The sequence below is a fragment of the Dromiciops gliroides genome, chromosome 3 (genome assembly GCF_019393635.1).
Source record: "Dromiciops gliroides isolate mDroGli1 chromosome 3, mDroGli1.pri, whole genome shotgun sequence".
In the NCBI taxonomy this organism is placed as follows: domain Eukaryota; kingdom Metazoa; phylum Chordata; class Mammalia; order Microbiotheria; family Microbiotheriidae; genus Dromiciops; species Dromiciops gliroides.
In genome coordinates this window covers 582,923,398-582,950,564 of record NC_057863.1, presented here as the reverse complement: position 1 = coordinate 582,950,564, position 27,167 = coordinate 582,923,398, and the positions used below count along the sequence as shown (strand labels likewise).

The following is a 27,167-nucleotide window of genomic DNA, read 5'->3' as shown; positions in this document are numbered from 1 at the left end:
GTTTGAGGAAGGAGTACAAAATATGGGCCAGGGAGATGCTGCACCCCCAAATCTGAAGCCAAGAGATAGAGCCCCAAAACTCAGATGCTAAACACAAAGACAAAGAAAGAGAAGCTATAGGTATTATGTTCACACATACAGGCATATATGAATGACCTAGGAGAACTCAAAGATGATAAGACTGCCTGAAGTCCTCGGAGGAAAAACTAGGAAGAATATATTCAAAGTGAGTATTTTCATTCATGTCCCAACAAAGTCTCTTAGATCACATGGAGATCCATTTCAGACACCCTTTCTCCAAGGCTTACTTTTGTGAGAACATCTTTAGCACCCGTTCACGAATCTGCTTGGTCCTGACACCATAGATAACTGGATTGAGCATTGGTGGAACCACAACATACAGATTGGCCAGGAGGATGTGGATGTAACGAGGAACATTCCGGCCAAAGCGATGGGTCATAAAGGAGAAGAGGGCTGGGGTATAGAAGGCCAGGATAACACACACACGGGAGCCACAAGTACTCAAAGCCTTTAGACGGGCATCCAAAGAGGGGAGACGAAAGACAGCTTGCAGTATCTGGCCATAAGAGATAGCAATGGCTATGATGTCAAACACCAAGAGAGAAATGGCACCTAGACCATAGATGATGTTGACCTTGATGCTTGCACAAGCCAGGCGGGCCAGGCCCATGTGCTCACAATAGGTGTGGGGAATGATATGATGTCCACAGAATGGAAGGCGCAAAATCAGGAACACAAAGGGAATCACAGAAAGGAAAGATCTCACCAGTACTCCAAGGCCAATTGCTACCACCACTCTATTAGTGAGAATGAGGCTATAGCGAAGTGGGTTGCAGATAGCCACATAGCGGTCATAGGCCATGGCCAGGAGTACAGCGGATTCCATGCCAGTAAAGTTGTGAATGAAGAACATCTGTGTCAGGCAGGCCCCAAAAATTATTTCCCTTAAGCTGAACCAGAAAATGCCTAGCATTTTAGGGATGGTAGCTGTTGACAGGCCCAGATCAATGGTGGCCAACATGGCCAAGAAGTAGAACATGGGCTGGTGTAGACTCCTCTCAGTTTGGATCACAAACAGTATGGTGATATTCCCCACCAGTGCAATCAGATACACTATGCAGAAAGGGAAGCCAATCCAGGTATGCATAGATTCTAGTCCTGGGATACCTAGCAGCAGGAAGTAAGAAGAATGGAATTGTGTATCATTGTATGTAGACATCCTGCTTGTAGATAAGTATGTTCATGCTCATCATAGGGTCCTCACCTCTTGTGTGGGAACCCAGTAGGACACTGCTTCACTTGGCGGTCCTGCAGAAACACAAATATATTAGAGCTTTTTAAACATTTTTTCATTCATGAAATAGTTTGGTCTATGAGCCAAAGAGTTGTATTGGTCATTTGTCATGCATACATCCATTTGCTGAAAGAGACAGAAAAAGAAATAGACTAAAAGGGAAATATAAAAGTAACATTTTCATAACATGGGAAGGATTATCATGAATTTGAACACTAAGACCAAGCATTATAATCTAAAACAATGTGGATACTTAATGAATGCTTGTTTATTAGATTGGAAATAGAGGAAATTGAAAATAATGACTTTAAGAAAGAAAAACAATTCTAGAAAACCTTATCATCTCCATCATCATCTTTTATCATCCTGACTCAATCCATATATAAATTAAGTACCTATTATTACATACCTAATAATATGAAAATAAAAATAGAGAGATAGAGAGATGGATGGATGGGTGGATGGATGAGTAAATAAAATGTAGAAGCTTCTGCCAGGGACTTTACTATCTAAATGTGAAAGAACCACAAATACAAATATTTATGAAAAGTGGATGCAATATAAAAGCTTTTGAAAAGTCCATGTGAAATGCTATAAAAATTCCACAGTTTCACTGGGGGATATTGATAAAAGATTGAGTAGGTTAAATATGGGTTAGGCCTTGAAGGAAGGGGCATATAAAGATTGAAATTGAATTGGGAAGTTCATTCCAGGCTTAAGAAAAAAGACAAGATAGGAAAGAGGAATATAGAGTATTTCAATTGTCCTGTAATATAGAGTATGTTACATAGTATATGTTTTGGAAATGTAACCCACTACCTGATTACTCTCTTCACGCTCATTCTCATTATTATCATTATATCATCCTCATCCTTCTGTTCCTCCACAGGAGAGCCAAGGAAGAATGTCATTCAAATTTAATTTCTTACACTATGTTGCAATAGACATACTCATCTTAAAAAGGATAACAAATAACTATACTTTGTACATAATAGGGATATTGCAGTAATATGCTGGTAAACATTTTTAACAACTGACTCTCTGAAAATGTATGAAATACTTAAATTTAATTTATATTATTAACATTTTCCATCACTTTCTTAATTCTATGCAATCAAAAACTATAAATCAAGTCATTATTTGTGGCATTTATTGATTTCCTAGGTTTAAATGCTCATATTTGGAAATTTAATATTCTATTCTCTCAAACTGATATGAACTGACTGATGTACAACCGTGGGTTGCTATGAGCTTCAAATTAGACAATATATCAAAAAAAGAAAGATGATAACAAGGGGACTGGTTTCCAAAGATAGCAGGTTGTCAATGGAATTGTTTTAGAATGGTCCAGGAAAAGACAGGCCCCTCCTTCAAAAGAAATTAAGCTAATTGAGAGAAGTATTATGAGGAGTTCAAAAAGACCAATAATCACTCTCTTCTTTTCACTGGCAAGGTCATATGTAACTGGGGAAATTTGTAGTAGAAACCTCATTCATATATTAGGGGCAGCTAGGTGGCACAGTGGATAAAGCACCGGCCCTGGATTCAGGAGTACCTGAGTTCAAATCCAGCCTCAGACACTTGACACTTACTAGCTGTGTGACCCTGGGCAAGTCACTTAACCCCCACTGCCCTACCAAAAAAAAAAAGATCTATAGGGAAAAGATTCCAGGCATTGGGGAAGGCAAAACCAATAGAAATGTACAGATGTGAGGGATAGATGTCACGCAAAAGGCTTAGGATCTAGCCCACTTTCTGAATGTTGAAAATATGAGAAGATAAAATTGGCCAGGCTTAAGTCAGATTGTGAAGTGCTTTAAATGTCAAATAAAAGATCTCTATTTCATCCTAAAGGCAAATGGGGATCACTGAAGCTTCTCGAGTAGAAGGTTAATCTGGTTATGCCTGTGATTTAGAAATGACAAATTGACTGGTGGATATACAGAAGAAGATTTTTGCAATAGACCAGGTGGGATTAGATAAAAGCAAGGCCTGGGATGATTGTAGTGTGCATAGAGGAATCTTGAATGTGAGAATGTGTGAGGAATCTTGAAAGATGATGAAAAGGTAGATTTGACAAAAGTAAGCATGCAATTGAATGGGGCGGGGAGGGGAGAAAGTGAGAGAGAGGGAAGAATCTAAGATAATTCCTAGTTTGCTACCCTGAGTGAATGGAAGAATGATGATTCCCTCCAGAAAAAAGAACTGTAAATTCTGAATGCAGATTGAACCACACTGTTTCTACTTTTGTTTTTGTTTTCTTTTTTGAGGTTTTTCCCTTTTGTTCTGATTCTTCTTTCACAACATGACTAATGCAGAAATATGTTTAATGTGATTGTATATATATATATAACCTGTGTCAGACTGCTTTATCTTGGAGATTGGGGAGGGAAGGGAAGGAAAAAATTTGGAACTAAAAATCTTATGAAAACAAATGTTGAAAACTATCTTTATATATAACTGGAAAATATTAAAATACTTTTTTGATTTAAGAAAACAAACAAAAAGAATGATGATTCCCTTGATAGAAATAGAAAAGTTAGGATGGGAGGTTAGTTTAAGGGGAACAATGATTACTTTGGTTTGGGGCATGGTTAGTGTGAGAGGCTTATTGAACATCTAGAGATTTCAAGTAGGTAAAAAGAAATGCAGGACCACAGCTCAGGAAAAAGTTAAGAGTTAAATAAATAGATATGAGTTAACTACAGAGATATGATAGTGTGAGAGTTGGAATAACGCCCCCTGCTAGGAGGAACATTTTTGTGAGCTCTGGCCTGAGGACAAGCCATGTGGCCTTGGCGTCAGGAAATAATGTTTGCTCATGGGTACTGTCGATAAAAGCTACCAGCCAATTATCTTGGAGCTGTGTGTGTGGAAGGCCCTGTTTCTATTTTTGTGGGAGGCTTCTGGAGGGAGGAAGGAGCAAGAGTGCTCTTTACACCTGGGACCTTGGTTCGAGTGGAACTGAGATGCTGGCTCCCTGAGATAGATAGATGATGGAATCTTTACCTCTTTCTCTCTCCTCACCAAATTCTTATGCTCCTTAATAAATACTTAAAAGTCTAAACTCCTGCTAAAGCTTTTAATTTATAGCAACCACTCATTAGATTTTTAGACAGTCTAGCTAGAATTTTAGCCACTTACAGATAGCAACTTTACAATAGACAAATACATAGGACTTCATAACATAATATAGAGTATGTGAGAAAAAAGGAAGGTGAACATTACAGAGATAGAAGGTACACCCACTTATAGCCAGTAGTGAATTATGAACCTGAAAATGAGTGGCAAAGAATTATTTTGACCAGCACAAAGAGAAACAAGAAAGAACAGTGTTGTGAAAACCCACATAGTGGAAAGTAGGAAAAATGATATGGAGATCAACAGTTTTAGATACTTCTAAAGTTAATAAGGACATGGACAGAGAAAGAAAGTTTAATAATAAAGAAATCATTGGCAACCCAATAGACTGGGGATGAAAGCAAGATTCTAAGAGGTTGAAAAATCAGGGGAAGGTGATACGAAATGTGTTGAGCTTTTCCTAGGAATTTACCTACAAAATAAAGAAGAAAAATAGGAAACAGTTGAGGAAATGACAGTGATATGTGATGGTTATTTTATGTATATGAATTTTTTGGGGGGTGAGGCAATTGGGGTTAAGTGACTTGCCCAGGGTCACATACCTAGTAAGCGTTAAGTGTCTGAGGTCAGATTTGAACTCAGGTCCTCCTGAATCCAGGGCCAGTGCTCTATCCACTGTGCCACCTAGCTGCCCATGATAGTTATTTTTAAAGAATGAGGGAGATCTGGGTCTAGTTTAAGGCAACATAAAAGGGACGATGGAAAAGAAGATTTTGAAAATTAGGAAGAATAGATGATCAAAGTGTTAGGCTCCCTTAGAAGCCACAAAGGGATAGAAGCAAGAGTAAAAGAAGAGCATTTGGACTTTGTAAAACTGCGACTGGATCAGAGGAGAAGAGAGTGGAAGATGTAGGATATTCAGAAAAAAATTAAGAGCTCTGGCTGAAAATTGCCAACTGGCCAATTTAGACAGTGTTGAGTTCAACATCAAAAGAAAACTTTCAAATATTCTTTAGAAAGTTATTCAAATGTAATGAGCTCTTTTAAAGGATAGTGAGATTCCCATCACTAGATGTGTTCAAGCAGATGATGGATAACCACTGATCTTCCACCTAACACTAAAAATATGTAATCTTGAATAGTTTGAGACTTTGTCCCTATAGCTCTATTCCTTATCAAGTTTATAACTAATATTTCTAATAAATTTTGTGTGACTCAAAAGCTGAATCTGTGCTGTTGTATAGTTGAGGTCATGTGAGAATTTTGTAGGAGTGAGTGCTGAGGGGAAAATAGGACTCCCAAGGAAAACTTTGGAAGAGTTTACCTAAATTTTACTCATATTTACCCCTGATTTGGTCCTAATTGGCTTTTTTTTTTACTGTATTGGGGACCAAACAATAGGTTTGTCATCTCCTTTCTTGACTTTTTGCCAGTATCAAATTTCTGCTTGTGTGCTGACCACAGATGCTGGGAATTGATACTCCTACATGTACCATTTATTCTTCCAGTATGGCAGCAAAAGTGTACATCATCAGAAAGAAACTGGGAGGAGAGGCACCAGAAGAAACAGATAAAATGCTATGGAAGAAATGAAACAAAACAAAACAAAACAAAAAAAGGAATTCTAGGGCATGGAGAAATAGAAGCATAAATATTTGAAGAATAGAGACCAGTTCATATAGAAATAAACAGTGATGGGTCAGACAAAGATGAGTGAATACAGATAGAAGGGGGTGCTGCTTCCCTATAAATTCCAGGAAAGTATCTTTATAGTCATACAACCAGAATGTTGAGTTTCTTCTCTGGGTCCCTCAAAACTCTTTGTTTATCCTTTCCTGTTCACTCAACTATTAATTAATTCATTCATTTATTAATTAGTTTATTTATTTATTTATATTTATAAATGCAGTGTGCCATAAGTAAACTATATGTCCCTTGAGGATAGCATCTTAAATTTTCTTTCTTTTCTTTCTTACATTTTCCATTGATACAACCTAGCACAGTGCCCTGCATGTTGTATATATTTAATGAATCTTTAAAGAGTTGGATTGAACTGAATCCTATAATTTTATTTAAAAGAACAGGCTTTGGGGCAGCTAGGTGGCACAGTGGATAGAGCACTGGCCCTGGAATCAGGAGGACCTGAGTTCAAATCAGGCCTCAGACACTTAACACTTACTAGCTGTGTGACCCTGGGCAAGTCACTTAACCCCAATTGCCTGACTAAAAAAAAAAAAAAAGGACAGGCTTTGACAATATAGAAAATATTGTGTGTTCATGTTAGGTAAAGCAGGGACCAAGAAAATATACCTAGTCACAGAATCAACAAAGCTAAAACAGATGAAAGGATTCTGGGAACATTGAAGGTTATATTCTGGAGACCAGAGTAAAAGGGATCATTGCAGGCCCTCTAAAATTGGGGAATAAAAAAAGCAGTAGATGCTTTCCTTGTCTTGGAGGACCTATGCAATCTATTTTGCACAGAAGATGTGAATAATGAATCTTTATTCTATGACTTTAAAAAATGTTGGATGAATCTGTGTATGTGTCATTTCAAACAGAAAACAAAGAATTTTCTAGTGAAATCCTTCCTGTCCTTGGCTAACTTGTTGCTCTTGCTCTGCTCAACTTTTACCTGTCTGCTCCCTCTCCTAGAATGAAAATATTTCTGGGGACCCAAAGCCCTGGACATGAGCTAGGAACTGACTCACCAATCCTGGTAGAAGAAGGGTTTCTTTGTCTGTCTCAGCTACAGGCTATACCCCAGCCTATGCAATCTCAAAGAAGGAAATTTTATTCTAAAGGCACATCCCTCTGTGGGTAACTTCCTCCAGGGGCCTCCCCAAAATTGGTGTTTGGGAAGAGGAACTGTGGACCTGAGGCCCAGAACAAACATTACTCTAGGTTAATCCCTTGATTACTGAAGTCGATTTCTAGTCACTAGAGAGCCACTAGAAAGGTTTGGGGACAGGGGATTCCAAGTTGCCTATGGGAGAGGTGGCTATAGACATTGTGGTTGAGCCTGAATACACCACCTCTCCATGAGTTCTTCAAGCAGGGCAAGGGCTGAAGGAGATAGTTAACCTTGAAGAACAATTTTGACAGGCCCAAGACCTGAGGCCCAGAGGATCACAGAGGGAAGTTGGAATATAGTTAAACTATCTCCCTCCTCCCCACATCCACCCCCTCTAGAACTAAGGGACATGTGGCCTGGGCAAGGTTTCTGGGCTGAAGAAAATGAAGCCGTATTAGGTAGGTATCCAAGTTAATGAGAAAAAGTTCAGTGGTATGGGAACCAGTGGGCAGGAAACAGGAGCATAATTTAGGTAGGCAGAGGATGAACCATCAGAAGGAAAGGGGTGGGAAAGCTAGGTGGCGCAGTAGATAGAGCACCGGTCCTGGAGTCAGGGGGACCTGAGTTCAAATCTGGCCTCAGACACTTAACATTTACTAGCTGTGTGACCCTGGGCAAGTCACTTAACCCAATTACCTCATTAAAAAAAAAAAAGAAGGAAAGGGGCAAAAAAAATTAAATTAAATTAAAAAAAGAAGGAAAGGAGCATCTTTTTTTGTTTGTCAATTGATTAATAAAAATGGGTAGGGGGCAGCTAGGTAGTCCAGTGGATAAGGCACTGGATCTGGATTCAGGAGGACCCGAGTTCAAAATTGGCCTCAGACACTTGATACTAGCTGTGTGACGCTGGGAAAAGTCACTTAACTCTCATTGCCTCACAAAATAAAATAAAATAATAAATTTTAAAAATGGGTATAATGACTTCTAAATTTAATGGATGTATCTATTGTCCAAGTTTTCTGTGCTCCTGGTACAAGAGTTAATTGGGATTTAAACCTCAGTTTACTTGCTATACTTCTTGTCCCACATACAGTTAGTTTTCATTACTCTTCTTCTAACCTTGAAAAGTCTCCTTTCTTTTCCAGGTGCAAACCCCTATAGTTTTATTCCACACCTTCTTCCCATGTCTTTGTTCCATCCCCAGACCTAATCCCTTACTAATCCCAAGATTCCATAGAGTTTCCTAATATTTTACTCAACTTTACCTTTTCATTTGCAATTTTATTTCCATTACCTTTTTAAAAAAAATTTTTTTGGTGAGGCAATTGGGGTTAAGTGACTTGCCCAGGGTCACACAGCTAGTAAGCGTTAAGTGTCTGAGGCCAGATTTGAACTCAGGTCCTCCTGAATCCAGGGCCAGTGCTCTATCCACTGCACCACCTAGCTGCCCTTCCATTACCTTTTAATATCTAGCTCTATCTCAATCAACTAGAACATCACCCTAAAACCTAAACTAAGACTTCTACTTCTGGCATGTTCTTGGAAGAAGTGATGCTCTTAGAGGGGTGAAGTTTAGACAAGCCCATGCCAGGGACTGGCATCCCACCCTAAAGGTATCTCCATCCACTCTCTTGAATAGAGGCAAATAGAGCCTGAAAAAACTTAATATTTGGATGGAAACAAGACTAAAGTATCAAAAAAATTCTTGCAAAACTGGAGATGTTCTGAGGAGGAACATTGAACCTGATGGAGGAGCCAGAGACAGAAGAAAAGTATGTGAAAATAGGCAACTGTCTTTTACACATGAAGCATGAAGGACTCTTTGACCAGAAATTTAGGATTCTTCAGTTATTTTTTCAACATATATTTATTAAGCTCTGCAGTATGTTTAAGATGCCATGGTAGTTTCCAGGGAAGAATAAAAAAATAAAAATGAATGACATAGCCTTGTCCTCATGGGCCTAATATTTTATGAGGGGAATAAGATGTTTGTGGAGATAACTGTAATACTCTGTATTATGTGATAAAAACACTGGAGAGTCACAAAACAGAAAAATGTAAATCTTGAAGGGGAAAAGACCTATGAATAAAAATATAATTCTGACATTATCATGAAAGATGGAAAAGATAAAAGAGGAAAAGAGAAGGCCCTTGTCTGGGTGTTCTCCACCAAGGCAATATTTGCTTTCTATATGTGACTCCCAGAATGAGACCCATTCCTCAGTTTTCTAGGTTTTCATGACACTACTTTCTCCTCACTCTTCTCCCAGCTATCTCCTTCCTTCAAATATCAGCTCAAATCTCACAATTTAGAATAATTCTTTTCCTCTTTTCCTTATAGTGCCTTCCCTCTGTTGATTATCACCAAATTATGACATATAGGTGTTTTGTACATATTTATTTGCAAGTTGTCTTTCCCATTGAATTACTTGAGAACAGGGACATCTTCTGTCTTTCCTTTATAAGCCCAGTGCTTCCCATAGTCCATCTCCTTTCAGTTCCCAGAGACACGGGCCTAATTAAGGTCCTCATTGCCAGCGCCCTATGTCATCAGATGGTCAATAAAATTTTATTCAGTGACTGTGTTAGTGGAAACAGAAAGGAGAGGATGGATATAAAAGATTGCAAAGGAAAGAAAGTAAAAATCAAAGAAAAGCAAAGACTCAAAAATAATCTGAGAGTTGTTAAGAAATAGAATACTGGGCAAAAATTGCTGCCACAGTCAGAAATGATGAAATCAGAAGAAACAGTTTTAGGAGGAAAAGTAACAAACTTTGGTGTCCTTAGGTTATCTGAAGCTAGGCACTTGAGGGCCAGATGTGATTTTTTTTGTTCTTGTTTTTTGGTTTTTTTTAGTGAGGCAATTGGGGTTAAGTGACTTGCCCAGGGTCTAACAGCTGGTAAGTGTTAAGTGTCTGAGGCCGGATTTTAACTCAGGTATTCCTGACTCCAGGGCCGGTGTTCTATCCACTGCACCATCTAGCTGCCCCCCAGATGTGAGTTTTCTTTATTCAGAAGCAATACATATCCTTCCAAGGTGAGTCAATTAGACTTGGGATATGGAAATATAGGTTGCAGAGGGGAAAAAAATAGCCAGCAAAAACCAAAGCAATTTAGTGGTTTTTTTAATCACATAATGAGTGGATTTTCAAGAGGGCAGATAAAATTGCTTTTAAAAAGTCATAGTCTGTCATTATGAATAGGCTGAGCCTATTTCTATTACCTGGGGACCGCAGAATCTTAATAAGGAACAAACAAATGGGCTGAGGTTGTTGACCTATTAGATCATTTCTGAAAAAAAAAACATTCTCAACACCTTCTCTTGGATTTGCTTGGTCTTCACCCCATAGATGATAGGATTGAGATCAGGTGGGATCACCACATACAGATTAGCCAGAAGGATATGAATGTATTGGGGTACTTTCTTTCCAAAGGAATTAGTCATAAAGGAGAATAAGGCAGGAGTATAAAAGGCCAAGATGACACAGACATGAGATCCACAAGTGCTGAAGTACTTGAGGCAGGCATTCTGAGAGGGGAGACAGAAGACAGCTTGAAGGATTTGCATGTAGGAGAAAGCAGTGGCTAAGATGTCAAAAAAAGGATAGAAATGGTGCCCAGTCCATAGATAATATTAACTTTGATGCTGGCACAAGCCAGTCAAGCAAGGCCCATGTGCTCATAGTAGGTGTGGGGGATGATATGGTTCTGACAGAATGGTAGCCAAAGGATCAGGAACTCAAAGGGGATCACTGTGAGGAAAGACCTCACTATAACCCCAAGGCCCATCATGATAAGGCCTGTTGGTAAGGATAGAACTATAATGAAGGGGGTTACAGATAGCCACATATCAGTCATAGGTCATGGATACTAATACAACTGATTCCATGCCAGTAAAGTTGTGAATGAAGAACATTTGACCAAGACAGGCCCCAAAGCGAATTTCCCTCAACTTGAAGCAGAAGATACCCAAAATCTTTGGGATGTTGTCTGTAGACAAGCCCAAGTCAATACTAGATAACATGGCCAGGAGATAGAACATGGGTTAGTGGAGTGTCTGCATGGTCTTAATCACAAAGAGAATAGTGATACTCCCTACAAGTGCAATTAAATACACAATGCAGAATGGGAAGCCAATCCAGATGTGGAAAGCTTCTAGTCCTGGAACACCCAGCAGCAGGAAGGAGAAGGGGTGAAATTGTGTGTTATTGGTAGAGTGCATCCTTTGTGTAATTGGAAATGGCCACAGTCACTTTAGAATTGCTCTCACCTAATTTATTGGACACTGATTCATCTAATCTCTCTGCTAACCTAGAGATGAATAAAGAAAATGCGATCTTTCTTTCATCAAACATGCAAGTTTTGTAGTAATATAATCTTAGAACAGGATGGGAACTCAGAAGCTTATCCAACTTCTACCTCAGAATATAGAACCCTGAAAATGATGTCTCCAACAGGTGTTGATCCAGCCTCCATTTGAAGTTCTCTAGAAACAGGGAATCCAAAATCTATTCTCTTTGTTTACCTACACGGCCCTTCTCACTCACCCAATACTTACTTTTTTTCACCTTCTTCCTCTTCCACACTTTTCTTTGTGGACTTCCTATCTATTCAGAAACAGGGGGCAAAGATAAGATGGTGGAGGAAAGACATTAAATGCACAGAGCTCCTGATGCAATTACTCCAAAAACAGCACTAAAAGAACACATAGAGCAGAAAAACCCACAAAAAGATGGGCTGAGATTATTTTCCAGTGAAAGACAGATTAGAAAGGGCTGTGCTGGGCTGCAAGAAGTGTCCAACCCTGTGATCATGCTGACAGAGACCCCAGGCACACTGTGCCAGAGGAACTTATTCCCAAGCCTCTTTATCAGCTGCAGCACCAGTGTCTTCTGGAACTAAGCTTACGGTTGGGTGAGAGAGCTGAACAGCTGGCGGGGGGGGGGGGAGGAATACAGGGGTGTCTGTGGGACCTAATGAGGGATTCAGCTATCCCACCCCAGTGGGGAACCATGAAGAAATCCTGAGTCAGGGGAGGCCCAGGTGAGAGAAAAACCTGCCCTCCCTCAAACCAAAACACCTGGGACACTCTGAAGTTTGGGACTGTGTAGCTTGAAAGTATGGTCCCCCTGTAAGTGGGAGTTAAAAGTCAAGTAAAAGACAGCAAGATGAGCAAGCAAAGAAAGTTGAGAAATTTTGAAAGTTTCTTTAGTGACAAGAAAGATCAAGGTGCACCCTCAGAAGAAGATAACAACCTCAGGGCCCCTACATCCAAACCTTCTAAGAAAAATATGAATTGGTCTCAGGCCATGGAAGGACTCAAAAGGGACTTTGAAAAGAAAGTAGGAGAGGTATAAGGAAGATTTAGAGAGGTGTAGGAAAGAATGGAAAGAGAAATGAGAGTGATGCAGGAGAGTCATGAGAAAAAAGTCAACAGCTTGAAAAGCCAAATGGAAAAGGAGATACAAAAGTTCTCTGATGAAAATCATTGTCTAAGAATTAGGAATGAACAAATGGAAGACAGTGACTTTATTTTAATTTTGGAGGTTTTTTTTTTGGTTGGTCAATGAGGGTTAAGTGACTTGCCCAAGGTCACACAGCTAGTAAGTGTCAAGTGTATGAGGCCAGATTTGAACTCAGGTCCTCCTGAATCCACTGTGCCACCTAGCTGCCCCAAGCCAGTGACTTTATGAGAAACCAAGACACAGTAAAGCAAATCCAAATAAATGTTTTAAAAAATAAAGGACAATATGAAATATCTCCTTGGAAAAACAGCTGACCTGGAAAATAGATCCAGGAGAGAGAATTTGAAAATCATTGGACTACCTGAAAACCATGCCCAAAATAAGAATTTAGATAGCATCTTTCAAGAGATTGTCAGGGAAAATTGCCCTGATATTCTATTAGCACAAGGTAAAATAGAAATTGAAAGAATCCACTGATCACCTCCTGAAAAATATCCCAAAAGGAAAACCTCCAACAACATTATAGCCAAATTCCAGAGCTCCCAGGTCAAAGAGAAAATATTGCAAGCAGCTAGAAAAAATTAATGCAGGGGCAGCTAGTTGGCACAGTGGATAAAGCAGCAGCCCTGGATTAAAGAGTACCTGAGTTCAAATCCAGGCTCAGACACTTGACACTTACTAGCTGTGTGACCCTGGGCAAGTCACTTAACCCTCATTAAACTGCAAAAAAAGGTAATAATAATTCAAGTACTGTAGAGCTACAGTAAGGATAAAACAAGATCTAGCAGCTTCTATATTAAAGGACAAGAGGGCATGGAATGTGATATTTAAGAGGGCAAAGGAACTGGGACTACAGCCAAGAATCACATACCCGGCAAAACAGATTATAATCTTTCAGAGGAAAAAGTGGGACTTAAATGAAAAAGAGGACTTTCAGGAATTTGTGATGAAAAGAACTGAACTGAATAGAAAATTTGACTTTCAAATACAAGACTCTAGAGAAGCATAAAAAGGTAAACAGGAAAAAGAAATCATGATGGATATTAAGAGATTAAACTATTTACATTCCTACATGGCTTCCCATAACACTTCAAAGTCATAAGAACTTTCTCAATATTAGTGTAGCTGAAAGGAATAATACACTTAGACAGAGGCCACAGGTCTGAACTAAATATGAAGGGATGATATCTGTAAAGCATTTATTTTTTTCTTTATCCTTGCTTGTTCTTTGTGGGACAAGCAGGGTGAGGTGTCTTGTGTCTGGGGCTGGATTTGGGCTTGCAGCCTCCTGGGTCCAGGGCTGGTGCTTTGTCCACTGTGCCACCAAGCTAACCCATGATGAAATCTTTAAAATAGGGTTGAGGGGTAGGAGGAATGCACTGGGGGAGGGGCAAGGAGAGAGGTGGACTGGGGAGAGGTATCTCACATGAAGGAAATAAGTAAAAAGCTTATGGAGGGGAGGGGAAGAGGAGGAAGGAGTGTGGAAGTGAGTGAACCTTACTATCATCAGAATTGGCTCAAAGAGTGAATAACATACATACTCAAGTGGGTATAGTAAAATATTTTTACCCTAAGGAAAAGTGGGAGGGGAAGGAGGGAAGGGCAGATTGGGGGAGGGAGCAGTAAAAAGCAAAACACTTTCAAGGAAGGTGAAAATGTTCTGCCTAACTGCACATGTATGACTTACATTGAATTGTTTGATTTCATAGGGAGGGTTGAGGAGGGAGGGAGGAAGAAAAATTTAGAACACAGAATTAGCTCAAAGACCTTAACCTCATCAGAGTGGGATCAAGGAGGCAATAACATACACTCCCAATTGGGAGGATTAATCCATTTAACCCTATAGGAAAGCAGGAGGGTAAGAGGATAAGGAGAGAAGGTGAAAGAAGGGATGGCAGAGCAGGGGAGGGGGCAGTAAGAAGTAAAACACTTTTGAGGAGGAATTGGGTAAAAGAAGATAGAAAATAGAGTAAATATCATGGGAAGTGAATAGGATGGAGGAAAATAGTTATGATGATTGACTATAATGGCAAAACATATGGTACCTACTCTGCTGGGCTATTGTGAAGAAAATTCTTTGTCAAGTTTAAGGTACTATATAAAAGTTATGATGAACAGGATGCTATCAGAAAAACCTGGAAAAACCTACATGAATTGAAGCAGAGAGAAATGTACTGTATACAAAATAACAGCAATAGTGTAAGATGATCTGCTGGGAAGCACATGGTTATTTTCAGCAAGGCAATGATCCAGTATAACTCTTTTTTATATGTGAGGCAATAGGGATTAAGTGACTTGCCTAGGTCACACAGCTCTAAAGCCGGATTTGAACTCAGGTCCTCCTGAATCCAGGGCTGGTACTCTATCCACTATGCCACCTAGCTGCCCCTGATCCAAGGATTTATGAAAATTGCAATCCATCTACAGAGAAAGAATTGATGGTATCTGAAAGCAGATTGAAACACATTTATTTTGACAATTCCTTAATCTGAAGTTTTGTTTTTATCTGTTTTTTCTCATAACCTAGCTAATGAGGAGATGTTTTCCATGACTACTCATAACTTATATTGAATTTCTTGAGTTCTTTGGATAGGGGGGTGGGACGGGAGGAAGGAAGAGAAGTTGGAACACAAAGTTAAAAAATTGATGTCAAAATTTGTTTTTGCATGTAATTTGGAAAATAAAATTCGAAATCTATCTATTCAGAAACCCCTAGCTTATTCTCTTAAGGAAAACTACCTCAGTTTCAACTTCTCTTTGTTTGGTGTCCATAGTTTCATGATCTAATATGCTGTCTATTATCACTTTATAGGGTCCCTGATATGTTGTTGTTGTTTTGTTTGTTTGTTTGTTTTTTTGGTGAGGCAGTTGGGGTTAAGTGACTTGCCTAGGGTCATACAGCTAGTAAGTGTTAAGTGTCTGAGGCTGGATTTGAACTCAGGTCCTCCTGACTTCAGGGCTGGTGCTCTATCCACTGTGCCACCTAGCTGCCCCTCCTGATATGTTTTTGACTCTTTTAAATAACGTGTGGAAATTTATTTTGATTTGGGGACCCTACATTTAGGCTGAGATTAGAAAGCCTTAGGCCCTCAGGGTATCTCCCCCTCCTCCTCAGCTTCAGCTGAGCGAAAAAGCCTCGTGGGCTATACAAGACACCAGGTCAGACAGCTGGGGGGGAAAAAAAGCCCCCAGCTCCCTCCGACCTGAGCAGAGCTATCTGAAAGATCCCGGATAGCCTATGCTGAGGCATGTGAAGTGGGAGTGCACCACCCCCCCAACCAGCTGCAGCCCTGGCTGGCGGATTAGCTTGGTCTGTGGGGGCGAAGGAAGCCCCGAGATTTGAGTGGAGAGAAGAAAAGGTATATATAGACCTGGGAGTTAGACAAAAAAAAAGGAGCAAGGATGGAAAGAGGGGGTGACTAGAGGGAAGCACAGACAAGGACGGAGGAGAGTTCGGTTAGGACAAGGAGACAGGGGGCTGAGAAGAGGTCAAGAGGGTGGCTGACAAGATTAGAAAGGAGAGACAGGGGAAGGGGGGGGCGACGAGACGAACAGCAAAGCAGGACTAAGAGCAAAGGTGGCAGAAGACAGACTGACCAAGAGGCAGGGGAGAGCACAGAAGCAGGTCAGCACAGGGTACAGGTTGGAGAAAGTGAAGATTAAGAGGAGTTAGAATAAAGGACCTGAATGCCCTGAGGCCAGAGGTGGCTAAGGCCCTTATTGTATTCGAGCTCAGCAGGTGGGAGCAGTGGAAAGAGACCGCAGGAAAGCAGTCAGGTTGTACATTTTATTTCCCTGTATTCTTAATTTTCAACAGTATCTCAAAAATAAACTCTGCTTTGATTATTTGGTTAAGAGACTTCTTAATCTTTAGTTTATCAGTTTGGGAGCAGTGTGGTGGAACTTTATAAACAGCCCACATTAAATTAATGAAGTCAGATAGCCAAATAGGCACAAATCCCCAGATTAGTCCTCCAGTCAGCTTCAGCCCCCAAATTAGCCCTAGTTAACAAAAATATTTTACACATGACCATTGGAGTTATCATGGAGCCCAGGTGACCAGGCCATTGTGTTAATTAGCTCCTTTCAAGTGTTATCACCCAAGGATATTAAAAATGGATGTCATGGGGCAGCTAGGTGGTACAGTGGATAGAGCACCGGCCCTGGATTCAGGAGGATCTGAGTTCAAATTGGGCCTCAGACACTTAACACTTACTAGCTGTGTGACCCTGGGCAAGTCACTTAACCCCAATTGCCTCACAAAAAAAAAAAATGTCAGGAAAAGAATAGGGTTATTATTCGTAGGTAGAAGTATCTTTGGGTATGATCACTGTTTAGCCTGTGAATATTCCCTGAGGATCCCTGGAAAGCGCAAATTAAAATGTTGGAATTCCAATGCTTATTTATTTCTTGATTAATAGCTTTAACACCTTTTCCCGGATCTGTTTGGTCCTAACCCCATAGATGACAGGGTTAAGCATGGGTGGAACAACAACATAAAGATTGGCCAGAAGGATGTGGATGTAACGTGGGACATTACGGCCGAAGCGGTGGGTCATAAAAGAGAATAAGGCAGGAGTATAAAAGGCTAAGATGACACAAACATGGGAGCCACAGGTACTCAGGGCTTTTAGCCGGGCATCCTGGGAGGGGAGGTGAAATACAGCTTGGAGAATCTGTACATAGGATACAACTATAGCTACAATGTCCAATATTAGAGTCCCAATAGCACATAGACCATAGACCATGTTGATTCTGATGCTAGCACAAGCCAGTCGAGCAATGCCCATGTGTTCACAGTAGGTATGAGGAATGATATGGTTTCCACAGAAAGGAAGTCGAAGGATCAGGAACACAAAGGGAAACACTGTGAAGAAAGACCTTACCACCACCCCAATGCCCATCAAGGCTACCACCCTGTTGGTGAGGACAGTGCTATAATGCAAGGGATTACAAATTGCCACATAACGATCATAGGCCATAGATGACAGTACAGCTGATTCCATCACAGTGAACATATGTATAAAGAACATCTGTATGAGACAAGCACCAAAACTAATTTCCCTCAGTCTAAACCAAAAGATGCCCAACATCTTGGGAATGGTAGCTGTGGATAGGCCTTGATCAATGGTGGCCAACATTGCCAGAAAGTAGAACATGGGCTGGTGAAGTATCTTCTCAGTCTGAATCACAAACAATATGGTAATGTTTCCCAAGAGTGCAATAAGATACACAATGCAAAAAGGGAAGCCAATCCAGATGTGGAAATTTTCCAGTCCTGGAATGCCAAGTAATATGAAAAATGGGGGATGGAATTGAGTATCATTAGAATGGGACATTCTTTTTGTAGTTGAAGATAGCTGTGGTCTTTACAAATGGACTTTCAAACACTGGAAAGGACTCGAATATTATCACTTCATGCTTCTGCATTCCTAGAGAGATAAAGGAAAGTTGTTTTTTATACCTTTAGAATAAGATAATCTCAGAAACAAGACTTCAGAAATTAGTATCTCATTAAAGACTAGTCAGAACAGAAATTTGCTCTATGATTTACTTAACAAGTAGTCATCTAGCATCCAAGTAAAGGTTTCAAGTGTTCTGGAACTTATTGCCTCCCAAGCCAGGCCATTACCCTTTCAGACAGGCCTAATTCTTAGGAAGTTCACATTTATATTGACCCAAATTATTCAAATCTTGAACTTCTACCAACTCTGCCTATGTCTGCCCATTTAGAAATTCTTCCTTTATAGGATAGGCTTCCAGTAATTGAAGATAGTTATCATCTTGTCCTCAAGTCTTTTTTTTTTTTAGTATAACCTAAATATCCTATTTCTTCAACCTACATTAAAAAGGCTATAATTCTTGTCAACATTTCCTGAAAGTGCTCCAATATGTCCATCACAACATAATATCAAGGCCCATTCTTATATGTGACACCCGAAATTGAACACAATATTAAAAATTGTGCTTTACCAGAGTAGAGTACAGGTACACTATCACCTCCCTCATATTTCTATTAAATCCATTTAAAGTTGAATATTAGTTTGGGATTCTTTGCCATAACATTGACTTTTCTAGTGCACTAGAAAAAAAAAATGAGAGCTTTTATTTTTAAATGCTGACTATTGTTTAGCAACATCCCCCCTATTTAAAGTTGTAGAAATATGGGGGAGGGAGGACTTACCACTAACATAAAACTTTACATTTACAGATTTTTTAATCTTATCATATTAGATTTGACTCATTATTTTCTTATATTGAATTCTTTTTGTAACTTGACCATCATTCAGTGTGTTAATTCTCCTCCCAATTCTCAATTATTCCTCTCAATTCTCATTATTTAATTATGCAAACCTGCCTGCCATGACTTCACCTATTTCACTGATAAAACATACTGAACAGTATATAACCCAAGGAATTTCCCAGAAATATTCAGAAACCTCTGTTCAATTCAATAATCAATAAATGGTATTAAATATTCATCAGGTTCAGTAGCCTCTATAAGATGAATATCATAGTATAAAATCTCTTTTTCCATAATATCACGTGAAAGGGACAGTAGTTTTGGGGGAGGTGGGAGTGCCTCCTCAACTTCCCAATACTGTTATCCCCTGAATCATCAAATCATCAGCATACCAGAGGGAAGGAGACACAGTTAAGTAGGAAAAGAGCACCCCCAACATGAGTTCACACCCTATAACATCCCAAATACACCATCCATTAATGTTCTGTGGCTTAATCCTCATTTTCCAATAAGTACCTTCAAAAATCAAAAGTCAGAAAGACCTGCAAATTTAGAAAACTCAGAACAATAACCTAACAGTTGATAGGTGAATTCTATTCCTCCTAAGTCTCTATCCTCCATGTAGGAATGGACAAAGCTGACACACAGAAGCCCAGAGAAAAGAATGAGAGTTTTACTCAGTGTACTATGTACATCCCACATTTTGAATATTGTGCTTAATTCCAGGTACCATATTTTGAAAACAATATTAAAATTATACTATTCCTACAGGGAAAAGAAAATACTTTCAAATGACTTGAACCAGTCAAAGTTTTAGTTAAAAGAACTATTGATATTTGACTTTAAGAAGATGACTGTAGTTTTTAAGTATTTTAAGGGCTGTCATATAGGTAGGGGAATGAACCACATTATCTCAAAAAACAGAACTCAAAGAAATCATCCAAAGTTATAAAAAATGCATAAAACTTTCAAATATAATTTTTCTTCTTTACTGTAAATGAATAACCACAAGCTCCTTAGAATTTTGATGCTTTCAGATCCTTTCTCACTCGTGTTAGTATGAAGCTCAGAACTGTTGTTTATGTCTCCATTATATGTGTATATATATATATATTTTTTTTTTTCAGGTAGAGAATGTTGGGGACTTTAATAGCCTTGTAAGTTTCACAAGATGATGATCCAGGATCTACCAGAAACCATACAGTAAAGAACAGAGATCTATTGATGTGCTACTTGATCTAGTCTAGCTAGAGTGGGGACGCAGACTCATGCTACATCTGGAAGCTTAATTGGAGGTATGATCATTATGTAGAAAGTATTTTAAATCTTATCCCAATCTCCCCCAAGGCCTGAGATAGCATAGGGAAAAGTGTGCATCCAGGTATTTGCAGAAACTGTAACTTAGGCTCTTGATAAATTTTCTTGGTAAATTTCTCTTTGTAAAAGCTAATGATGCTAATTGGTGTTAATTGGGTAAATAAAAGTGGGTTACTAATAATTAGTGCTTAGCAACAGAGAGGATACACTGTAATGGGGGTTTGGCCCAATGTTATCAGTTAGACAACCCCACAACTCAGCATTGCCCTAGAGATACCAAGTAAGTCAGAGACACAAAGAAATATAGAAGGAGAGGTAAAGAAAATAAGCATAAACCATTGGGCAAAGAATTGGAAATCATTTATTTCTCAGTGGCTGAGAAAATAAATTTTTTGAGCCACTTGAGTCTGCAGATTCACTTCATTCTATAACCATTTTATTCAGTCACTGACAATGGAAAAGCATTTTAGTTCTTTGGAAAAAAAAAAAAAAGAAAACTCTTACAGCTAGAAGATAACTTAGATGTCTGATCCAATATTCCACTCTGAGTGAAGCTAAGTGATGTAAAAGAATGAATTCTGGATTTGGAGGTTGATACTTGGGTAAAAATCCTTACTTCACTTTTTACTACCTGTGTCATCTTCAAGTCACTTCCCCTTGCTAAGGCAAAGTTTTGCATATAGAAAGTGTGAAGGTTGAACTCAGTGATTTTCTAATATCACTTCCAGCATATAATCCATATATGAAACCACATGTACTATTGGAGTCCCTTCTATAGCATTTCTAGCTACACATTCAATCATAAAGGAAAAGCTGTGTAAGGAAGCTTTCTTCTCTTATGTTGAGATTTTTTTTAAAAATCTGCCTTTATTTATCCCCCTTTTCTGTTTTGGGCTTTCCCTTCTAGGTTCAAAGAGGATAAACCTGTTCATCTGTTCCTTCTTTCACACTTACCTATAAGGCATTTAGGTGTAGTGATCAATTTTTTTTATTCGATGTTCAAGCAAAATTCTGCGCCCCTTCTGTTTGCTCTGTGAAGGAAACCTTTCTTCCTTACACTGTTCACTACTCAGTCTGGACCCCTTTTCTCCCCAAACTCTTCCATCCTTTCACCACATGTACCATTTCTCTCCCTCTAACTACATAGAACCAATTTCAGAACTATGTTCAGGGTAAAGAGATGAGAAAATGCAACTCACAAATTTCTTTGTAGAGGCAAGGAGTCTATTGATGTGAAACATTGCATGTACCATCATAAACAATGTTTTGATTAGTTTTGCCAAACTTTTTTCCCTTCTTTCTTTCTATTATGTATTAAAATCAATCATACACTTAGGAAGGGGAGAGCAGGGGTATATTTAGAAATAAAAGTAATGTAAGATCAAAAATCAATATTGTTAAAGAAAAAAAAAGATAAAACTGCCACGGTGAGAAAAAATAAAACAGAAGTCCATTGTCTGACTCACCAATGCTGATACCAAAAGGAAATCTTATATCTGTCTTGACATCACTTTTCTGACCTCTGAATAGGTGTAAGGAGAGAGGCTTTATATTGTTGTTGTAAAAAAACTGAATAGCTTAAGCCTTTAAACTTCTGAAGCCTCCCTGGAGTTTATCCTTTGGGAAAGAGAAAGAGCCCAATGCCATTAGACTGGTTTTAATAACCAACAAACACTCTGCCCAGTAGGGAGCTATTGTAGACCTACTAGGGGCCAGACTTCAGGGTTAGTGAATGATGAGAGACGACTTACTCCTGAGCCAAGAGGTCCTACCTCTTCTCCAAGTAAGCTATGGGATACAGAAGAGGCAATTTAGGCAGAAGGGCCAAAGCTCTGAGAATTGCCTGGTGGGAATCAAAGTAGGAGCTAGATGATTATGCAAGATTTCTCCCCAGGCACAGGAGAAATGAGATTCTATAGGTAGAGAAGAATTGAGAAATAGACATTAACAGACAATCATATAGATAAAAAGGAAAAATAGGAAAAGGGGGAAGATGGGCATCCACTCTAGTACAAGGAATTCATGAAAATCATAAAAGGGGAAACCCTATTAGTTTATTTATTTATTTTTTGCTTGGACAGGGGCAACATAAGCCAATATGGGACATAGAGAGCTTAAATGACTTGCTCAGGGTCATTAAGCTATGAAGTATCTAAGTCCAGGTTTGAACTTAGGTCTTCCTGTCTCCAGGCCCAGTGGCTAGAGATCCTTCACCTCACCTAACTGCCTTTAACAAATGTAAAATAATTTAAAAGTAATGATAATTATGTTTTGTTCCTTTTTACCATGACATTTTCCACATTATTTGGTTCAGGTTTTGAGACCATTTGTCTCCATTCTTTCCTTGGATGAACCACCTTTTATTTTGTTTCCTTTCATATTCCATCTCCTAGAAAGACAAATGTGGTTGCTTTCACGTTCTTAATCTGCAAGCTGTATTAGAGCTAACTCACACAAAAGCTATATAATGAAGTGACCCTCCTCATATTGATTTGATATTAAGGGGTAGAGTAAGAGAAAACAGCTTAATTACTAGATAAAGGGTAAGTCATTAAGTAGTAGTACTCCCTGATAGTGCAGGCAAAGAAAATCAAAAGCCACTGCCCAGGCTCACATTGCAATTTCAACCCAGTGAATTTGATACTAACCCTGCTCTCTGTAGCTTCCAGCGGTGAAATAGAACTCACTAAGATTCAGCTTAGAGTTGGAGCTGACAAGGTAGCATCTTGATATCTCCTTTGCTCCATGGGCACTGTCTCCTCTTCCTGTTTATCTTCTTCCTCTTCCTCTTCTTCTCCTCTACTCTTTCTTGCCTTCTCTCCTCTTCCTCTGCTCTTCTCTTCTTTCCTCTCCTCCATTTTCTTCTCCTCCCCTCCTGCTGGTGAACAGCTGCCACAATCTAGCTTCCTGCACCATTATGGTAAATAAAGATTGGCTTCAGCATCATGATTGAAGATGATGAGCTAGGTTATGACCTGTACTTATTTCACATACCTAAACATTATGCTCAAGATCTTTAAAAAGTATTCATTCCTCATGGGGTAATCATGGACAAGACTGAAAGTCTGGCAGAGATGTGATAAAGGAGGCAGGAGGCCACCAAATGGTTGCCCTCTGTGTCTATAAATTCTTTGCTGATTTGCTGGATTATATCAAGTCACTGAACAGGAATAGTGGTCAATCAATTCCTATGCCTGTAGATTTCATCAGATTGAAGAGCTACTATAATGACCAATTAAAAGGGGACATAAAAGTAGGTTGGGGAGATGATCTCTCAATCTTAACTGGAAAGAATGTCCTGATTGGTGAAGATTTAATTGAAACAGGGAAACAATGCAGATTTTTCTTTTACTGGTCAATCAGTATAATGAAGATGGTGAAAGTAGCCAGCTTTCTGGTAAAAAGGACACTGACTTTGTGGGATTTGAAATTCTAGACCACTTGGTTTTTGGATACCCTCTGAACTGCAACAAATATTCCATGGATTTAAACCATGTCTGTGTCATTAATGTGGTTGACAAAGACAAGTAACAAAGCATGAGATCCACTTGGTATGCAGAGAAGCTTTGAAACACCTGGGGAAAACCCATCAACTTCATCTCTGGACCCACAACTCAATGTTTTAGTTGTTTCAGCCCTGTGGCCATCTACTTATTAGAGCTTTATGCATATATATATATGTATGTATGTATTGAAAGAATGTCAAACACTTGCTGGAGTTCTGATTGCTGTTTCATTTGCCCTACAAATGTTAAAGACACACTATCACTTCCCTAGGGTGGATTATATTGCTTAAATTGCTCTTTGATTTATGAATGGGAAATTGTTTAAATTACATTCACAGTAATTTTTTTTTATACCCTTATCTATTTCCTGGAATTACACTATTATTTCAAGGACTTTGGTTGTTGCTGCTAAAGGGAATTAGAATGGAAATAACAAGTTCATTTTGAGATGACTAACAGAACAAAACGTCAAAATAAAATTAAAGTTCACTGAGTTGGGAAAGCGTGTATAAACAAAAGTTGAGAACTATCTTTACATGTAACAGGAAAAAAATAAGATACTTTATTAATTAAAAAAAAAGTTCAGGGGGCAGCTAGGTGGCACAATGGATAAAGCACCGGCCCTGGATTCAGGAGGACACTTACTAGCTGTGTGACCCATGGCAAGTCACTTAACCCTCATTGCCCCACAAAAAAAAAAAAAAGTTCACTGAGTTGTCTGTGTCCTACTCTTAACAAATTGTTTTCTTTCTGCATTCAATAGTCAAAATTCATTTTCTTTTAAACATGAATTGACATTCTGAAATCTATGACATGAGCCTTTGGAAATCTAGAATGCAAAATGCTCAAGATAAAGGTTCTCTTTAAAAGAAAAAAAAAGCAACACATTTCTCCATGATGAGGCACATGACTTTGGAGAGTTGTTCAGTTCATTTCACTTCACACCCTTAAGCCCTGAAAATGAAGATATGGCTGAGGTAACTTTAGCCTGTGAAGTTGAGTAAGCATCTAATTCCCACTATGGTTTTTAGTCTGACTCGTCATGACCTCATTTGGGGTTTTCTTGGCAATGGAGTTGTTTGCCATTTCCTTTTCCAGCTCATTTTACAAGTGAGGGACAGAGACAAACAGGGTTAAGTGGCACGCCCAGTGTTATGGGGTCGGGAATTTGGGACTATAAATTTAAACTGGCCAGCCAAACTCAAAGACAGACACACCTTGAGAAGCAAGAGAGATAAACCAATTAGGTGTGGCTGCTTCCTCAGTGGCACCAGGGGCATGGAGATGGCTCCAGAGATTTGCAGCAGCCACCCTTTGACTGACTTCTCCCAGCCCACCCCCAAAAAAACTCTCAGGTGATCACCCCATCTACCATCTATAAAAGCTATAGCCTTTCTCCTGTTTGAGGAAATAGGTATGTCAGAGAACCAGGACTCTGAAACTACCTCCCCTCCAGAGAGGTTTGGCTCCTCTCTAGGTCTCCATTCTCTAGCATGTAAATAATTATCTTATTCTAATTGGATTTGTGTGCAGGGGGGTGTAATTCATTCCAGAAGAATGCCTATGGAACACCACCAACCAACCCATTTCTCCCATAACACCCAGGGTCACAAAGGTAGTATCTGAGACCAGAATTGAACCCAGGAAGAATTTTCCTGACTCCAGACCCAGAACTCTATCTACTATGACACCTAGCTGCCCTGATGAGGGCTTTACACTGGGCAAAATATAATTCCTTCTTCACTGAGCGATTTAGTGGTTGAAATAGCTACTCATCCTATAATTAGAGAAGGCAATTAGAACATCTGGTAGCAACTAGCATCTGGGGAAATGGGAGAGCATGTACACAGCAAGAAGATTTGGGGACAAATGAAGAAAATAAAGGTTAAGAAAAAAGGTAAAAAAATGGAGAGTATATGTTAGGGGGATTCACCACCTGGATCAGGAGGGCTAGCTTACCCTAAGAATTGGAAGTTCATCCTTAATCTTGGAAAATAAAAAGAGATTTATTAGGAGGAGACAGAAACACTATGGAGTCTGTCTGGCTGCATAAGAGAAGAGTAGGTCTTTTTGTATGTTTACAAAACAAAGAAAGGGGAAGGAATTACAAAGTTGTTGGGAGGAACAGGCAAAACTTCTGGAAAGAGCTAAAAGAACTGGAAGGGAATTTTTGAATAATGGGACATCATTAAGATATGCTACTCCCTCCCATATATGTGCTTGGCAACATCAAATTCCTGAGGTGGGAGGCAGAGCTTCTTTGCCCATCTTTGGCTGGGATTAGAGGCTCTGGCATGTGCCAGTGTGCACTGGCCTTGTGCCAGACACCCGCACTCCTGCATGGGACTGACCAAATTATAATGAAGGAAGCCCTGCCATGACAGGTAGCCCGGTGAGGGCAGTCAGGTGGTTTTCAGCATCAGGAAGAGGCCAGCTTGCATTTGTAGAGTGGCTTGTTAGTTTTGTTGATCAGGGCTGTCAGCCAATTAGCTTGGGGCTATGTGTATGAATGGCCCTGTTTCCTATTCGAGAGGGGGCTTCTGGGAGAGAGAAGGGAAGAGAGCACTCACTTTGGAGGAGTGAGAGGGAGATGCTTGGTCTGGACCGGGAAATGCTGTGCAGTTGGTTCCCTTTGAAACTGCTAATTCTGGGTGGTGGTGAGTTTGTGGGTATATTTTTTTTCCTTCCCCTATTCCCTTTTTCATTGTCCCTAGTTCTATTAACCTTACTTGTGTTTTAAATTTGTTCTCATTAATAAACCCTGTTTTGTTTTTTGAAAGAGGCTGTTAATCTCCTTTCTTACCCCAATATTATGCAAGTTGCCCAATTAACTCTCCCATACTAAATTTTGGCCCTTACAGATGGGGAAACAGCCAGGAGTTAACTAACCTGGTGGATCTCTTTAAACCACCCTACTGTCTTCCTTATTTCCTTATTTGGCTATTCTCCCTTGCTTATAAAAGCCTCTGAAAGCCTTATCTCAAGTACTAGCGCTTATCTTGCTGGTCAGAGAAAAGCCAGTCCATTTTAAACTACACCATAATTGAATATTTTTTTTTACCTTATGCCTCTTCTCATTGGAATACTTTGGGGAATGCATAATGTCACAGCTCAAATGAGTAAACTACTCAGTAATTCATCTTAGTTTTATGGTTTTCTCCTTATCCATACAGTAAGAAATCTTTGGAATAATGTAATAGGAGAGCCTATCCCCCTCACTGAGCACATGTCTAATATTACATGGAAGCATTATAACTAAACTTGAACTGTACAATGGTAGTATAATCATAGCTCAAATAACTTTAATTTTTATTGTCTCTATTATCATTATTGTAATCTGGCATTGTCCCCTAAAAAGCTAGAAAGAGAGAAAGGAGTATGGCCATAGTAGGCCACATGTTCAGAGAGATGCTAGAACAACTCCCTCTACTAGAGATGACCTGAG

General features: G+C 39.3%; 2 protein-coding genes and 2 pseudogenes across 2 annotated transcripts; 1 reads left to right on the top strand and 3 right to left on the bottom strand.

Moving 5' to 3' along the window:
• Positions 1-304: 304 nt before the first annotated feature.
• LOC122749080 (olfactory receptor 52E2-like) lies at positions 305-1,240 on the bottom strand. Its single transcript, XM_043995256.1, has one exon. The coding sequence runs from the start codon at positions 1,238-1,240 to the stop codon at positions 305-307; it is 936 nt and encodes a 311-aa protein (XP_043851191.1).
• Positions 1,241-10,470: 9,230 nt separating this feature from the next.
• Positions 10,471-11,412, bottom strand: LOC122748040 (annotated as a pseudogene).
• A 5,646-nt stretch (positions 11,413-17,058) lies between these two features.
• Positions 17,059-17,994, bottom strand: LOC122749297 (olfactory receptor 52E2-like). The gene has a single exon (XM_043995599.1). The coding sequence runs from the start codon at positions 17,992-17,994 to the stop codon at positions 17,059-17,061; it is 936 nt and encodes a 311-aa protein (XP_043851534.1).
• A 1,532-nt stretch (positions 17,995-19,526) lies between these two features.
• On the top strand, positions 19,527-23,786 carry LOC122748039 (annotated as a pseudogene).
• The last annotated feature ends 3,381 nt before the right edge of the window (positions 23,787-27,167 follow it).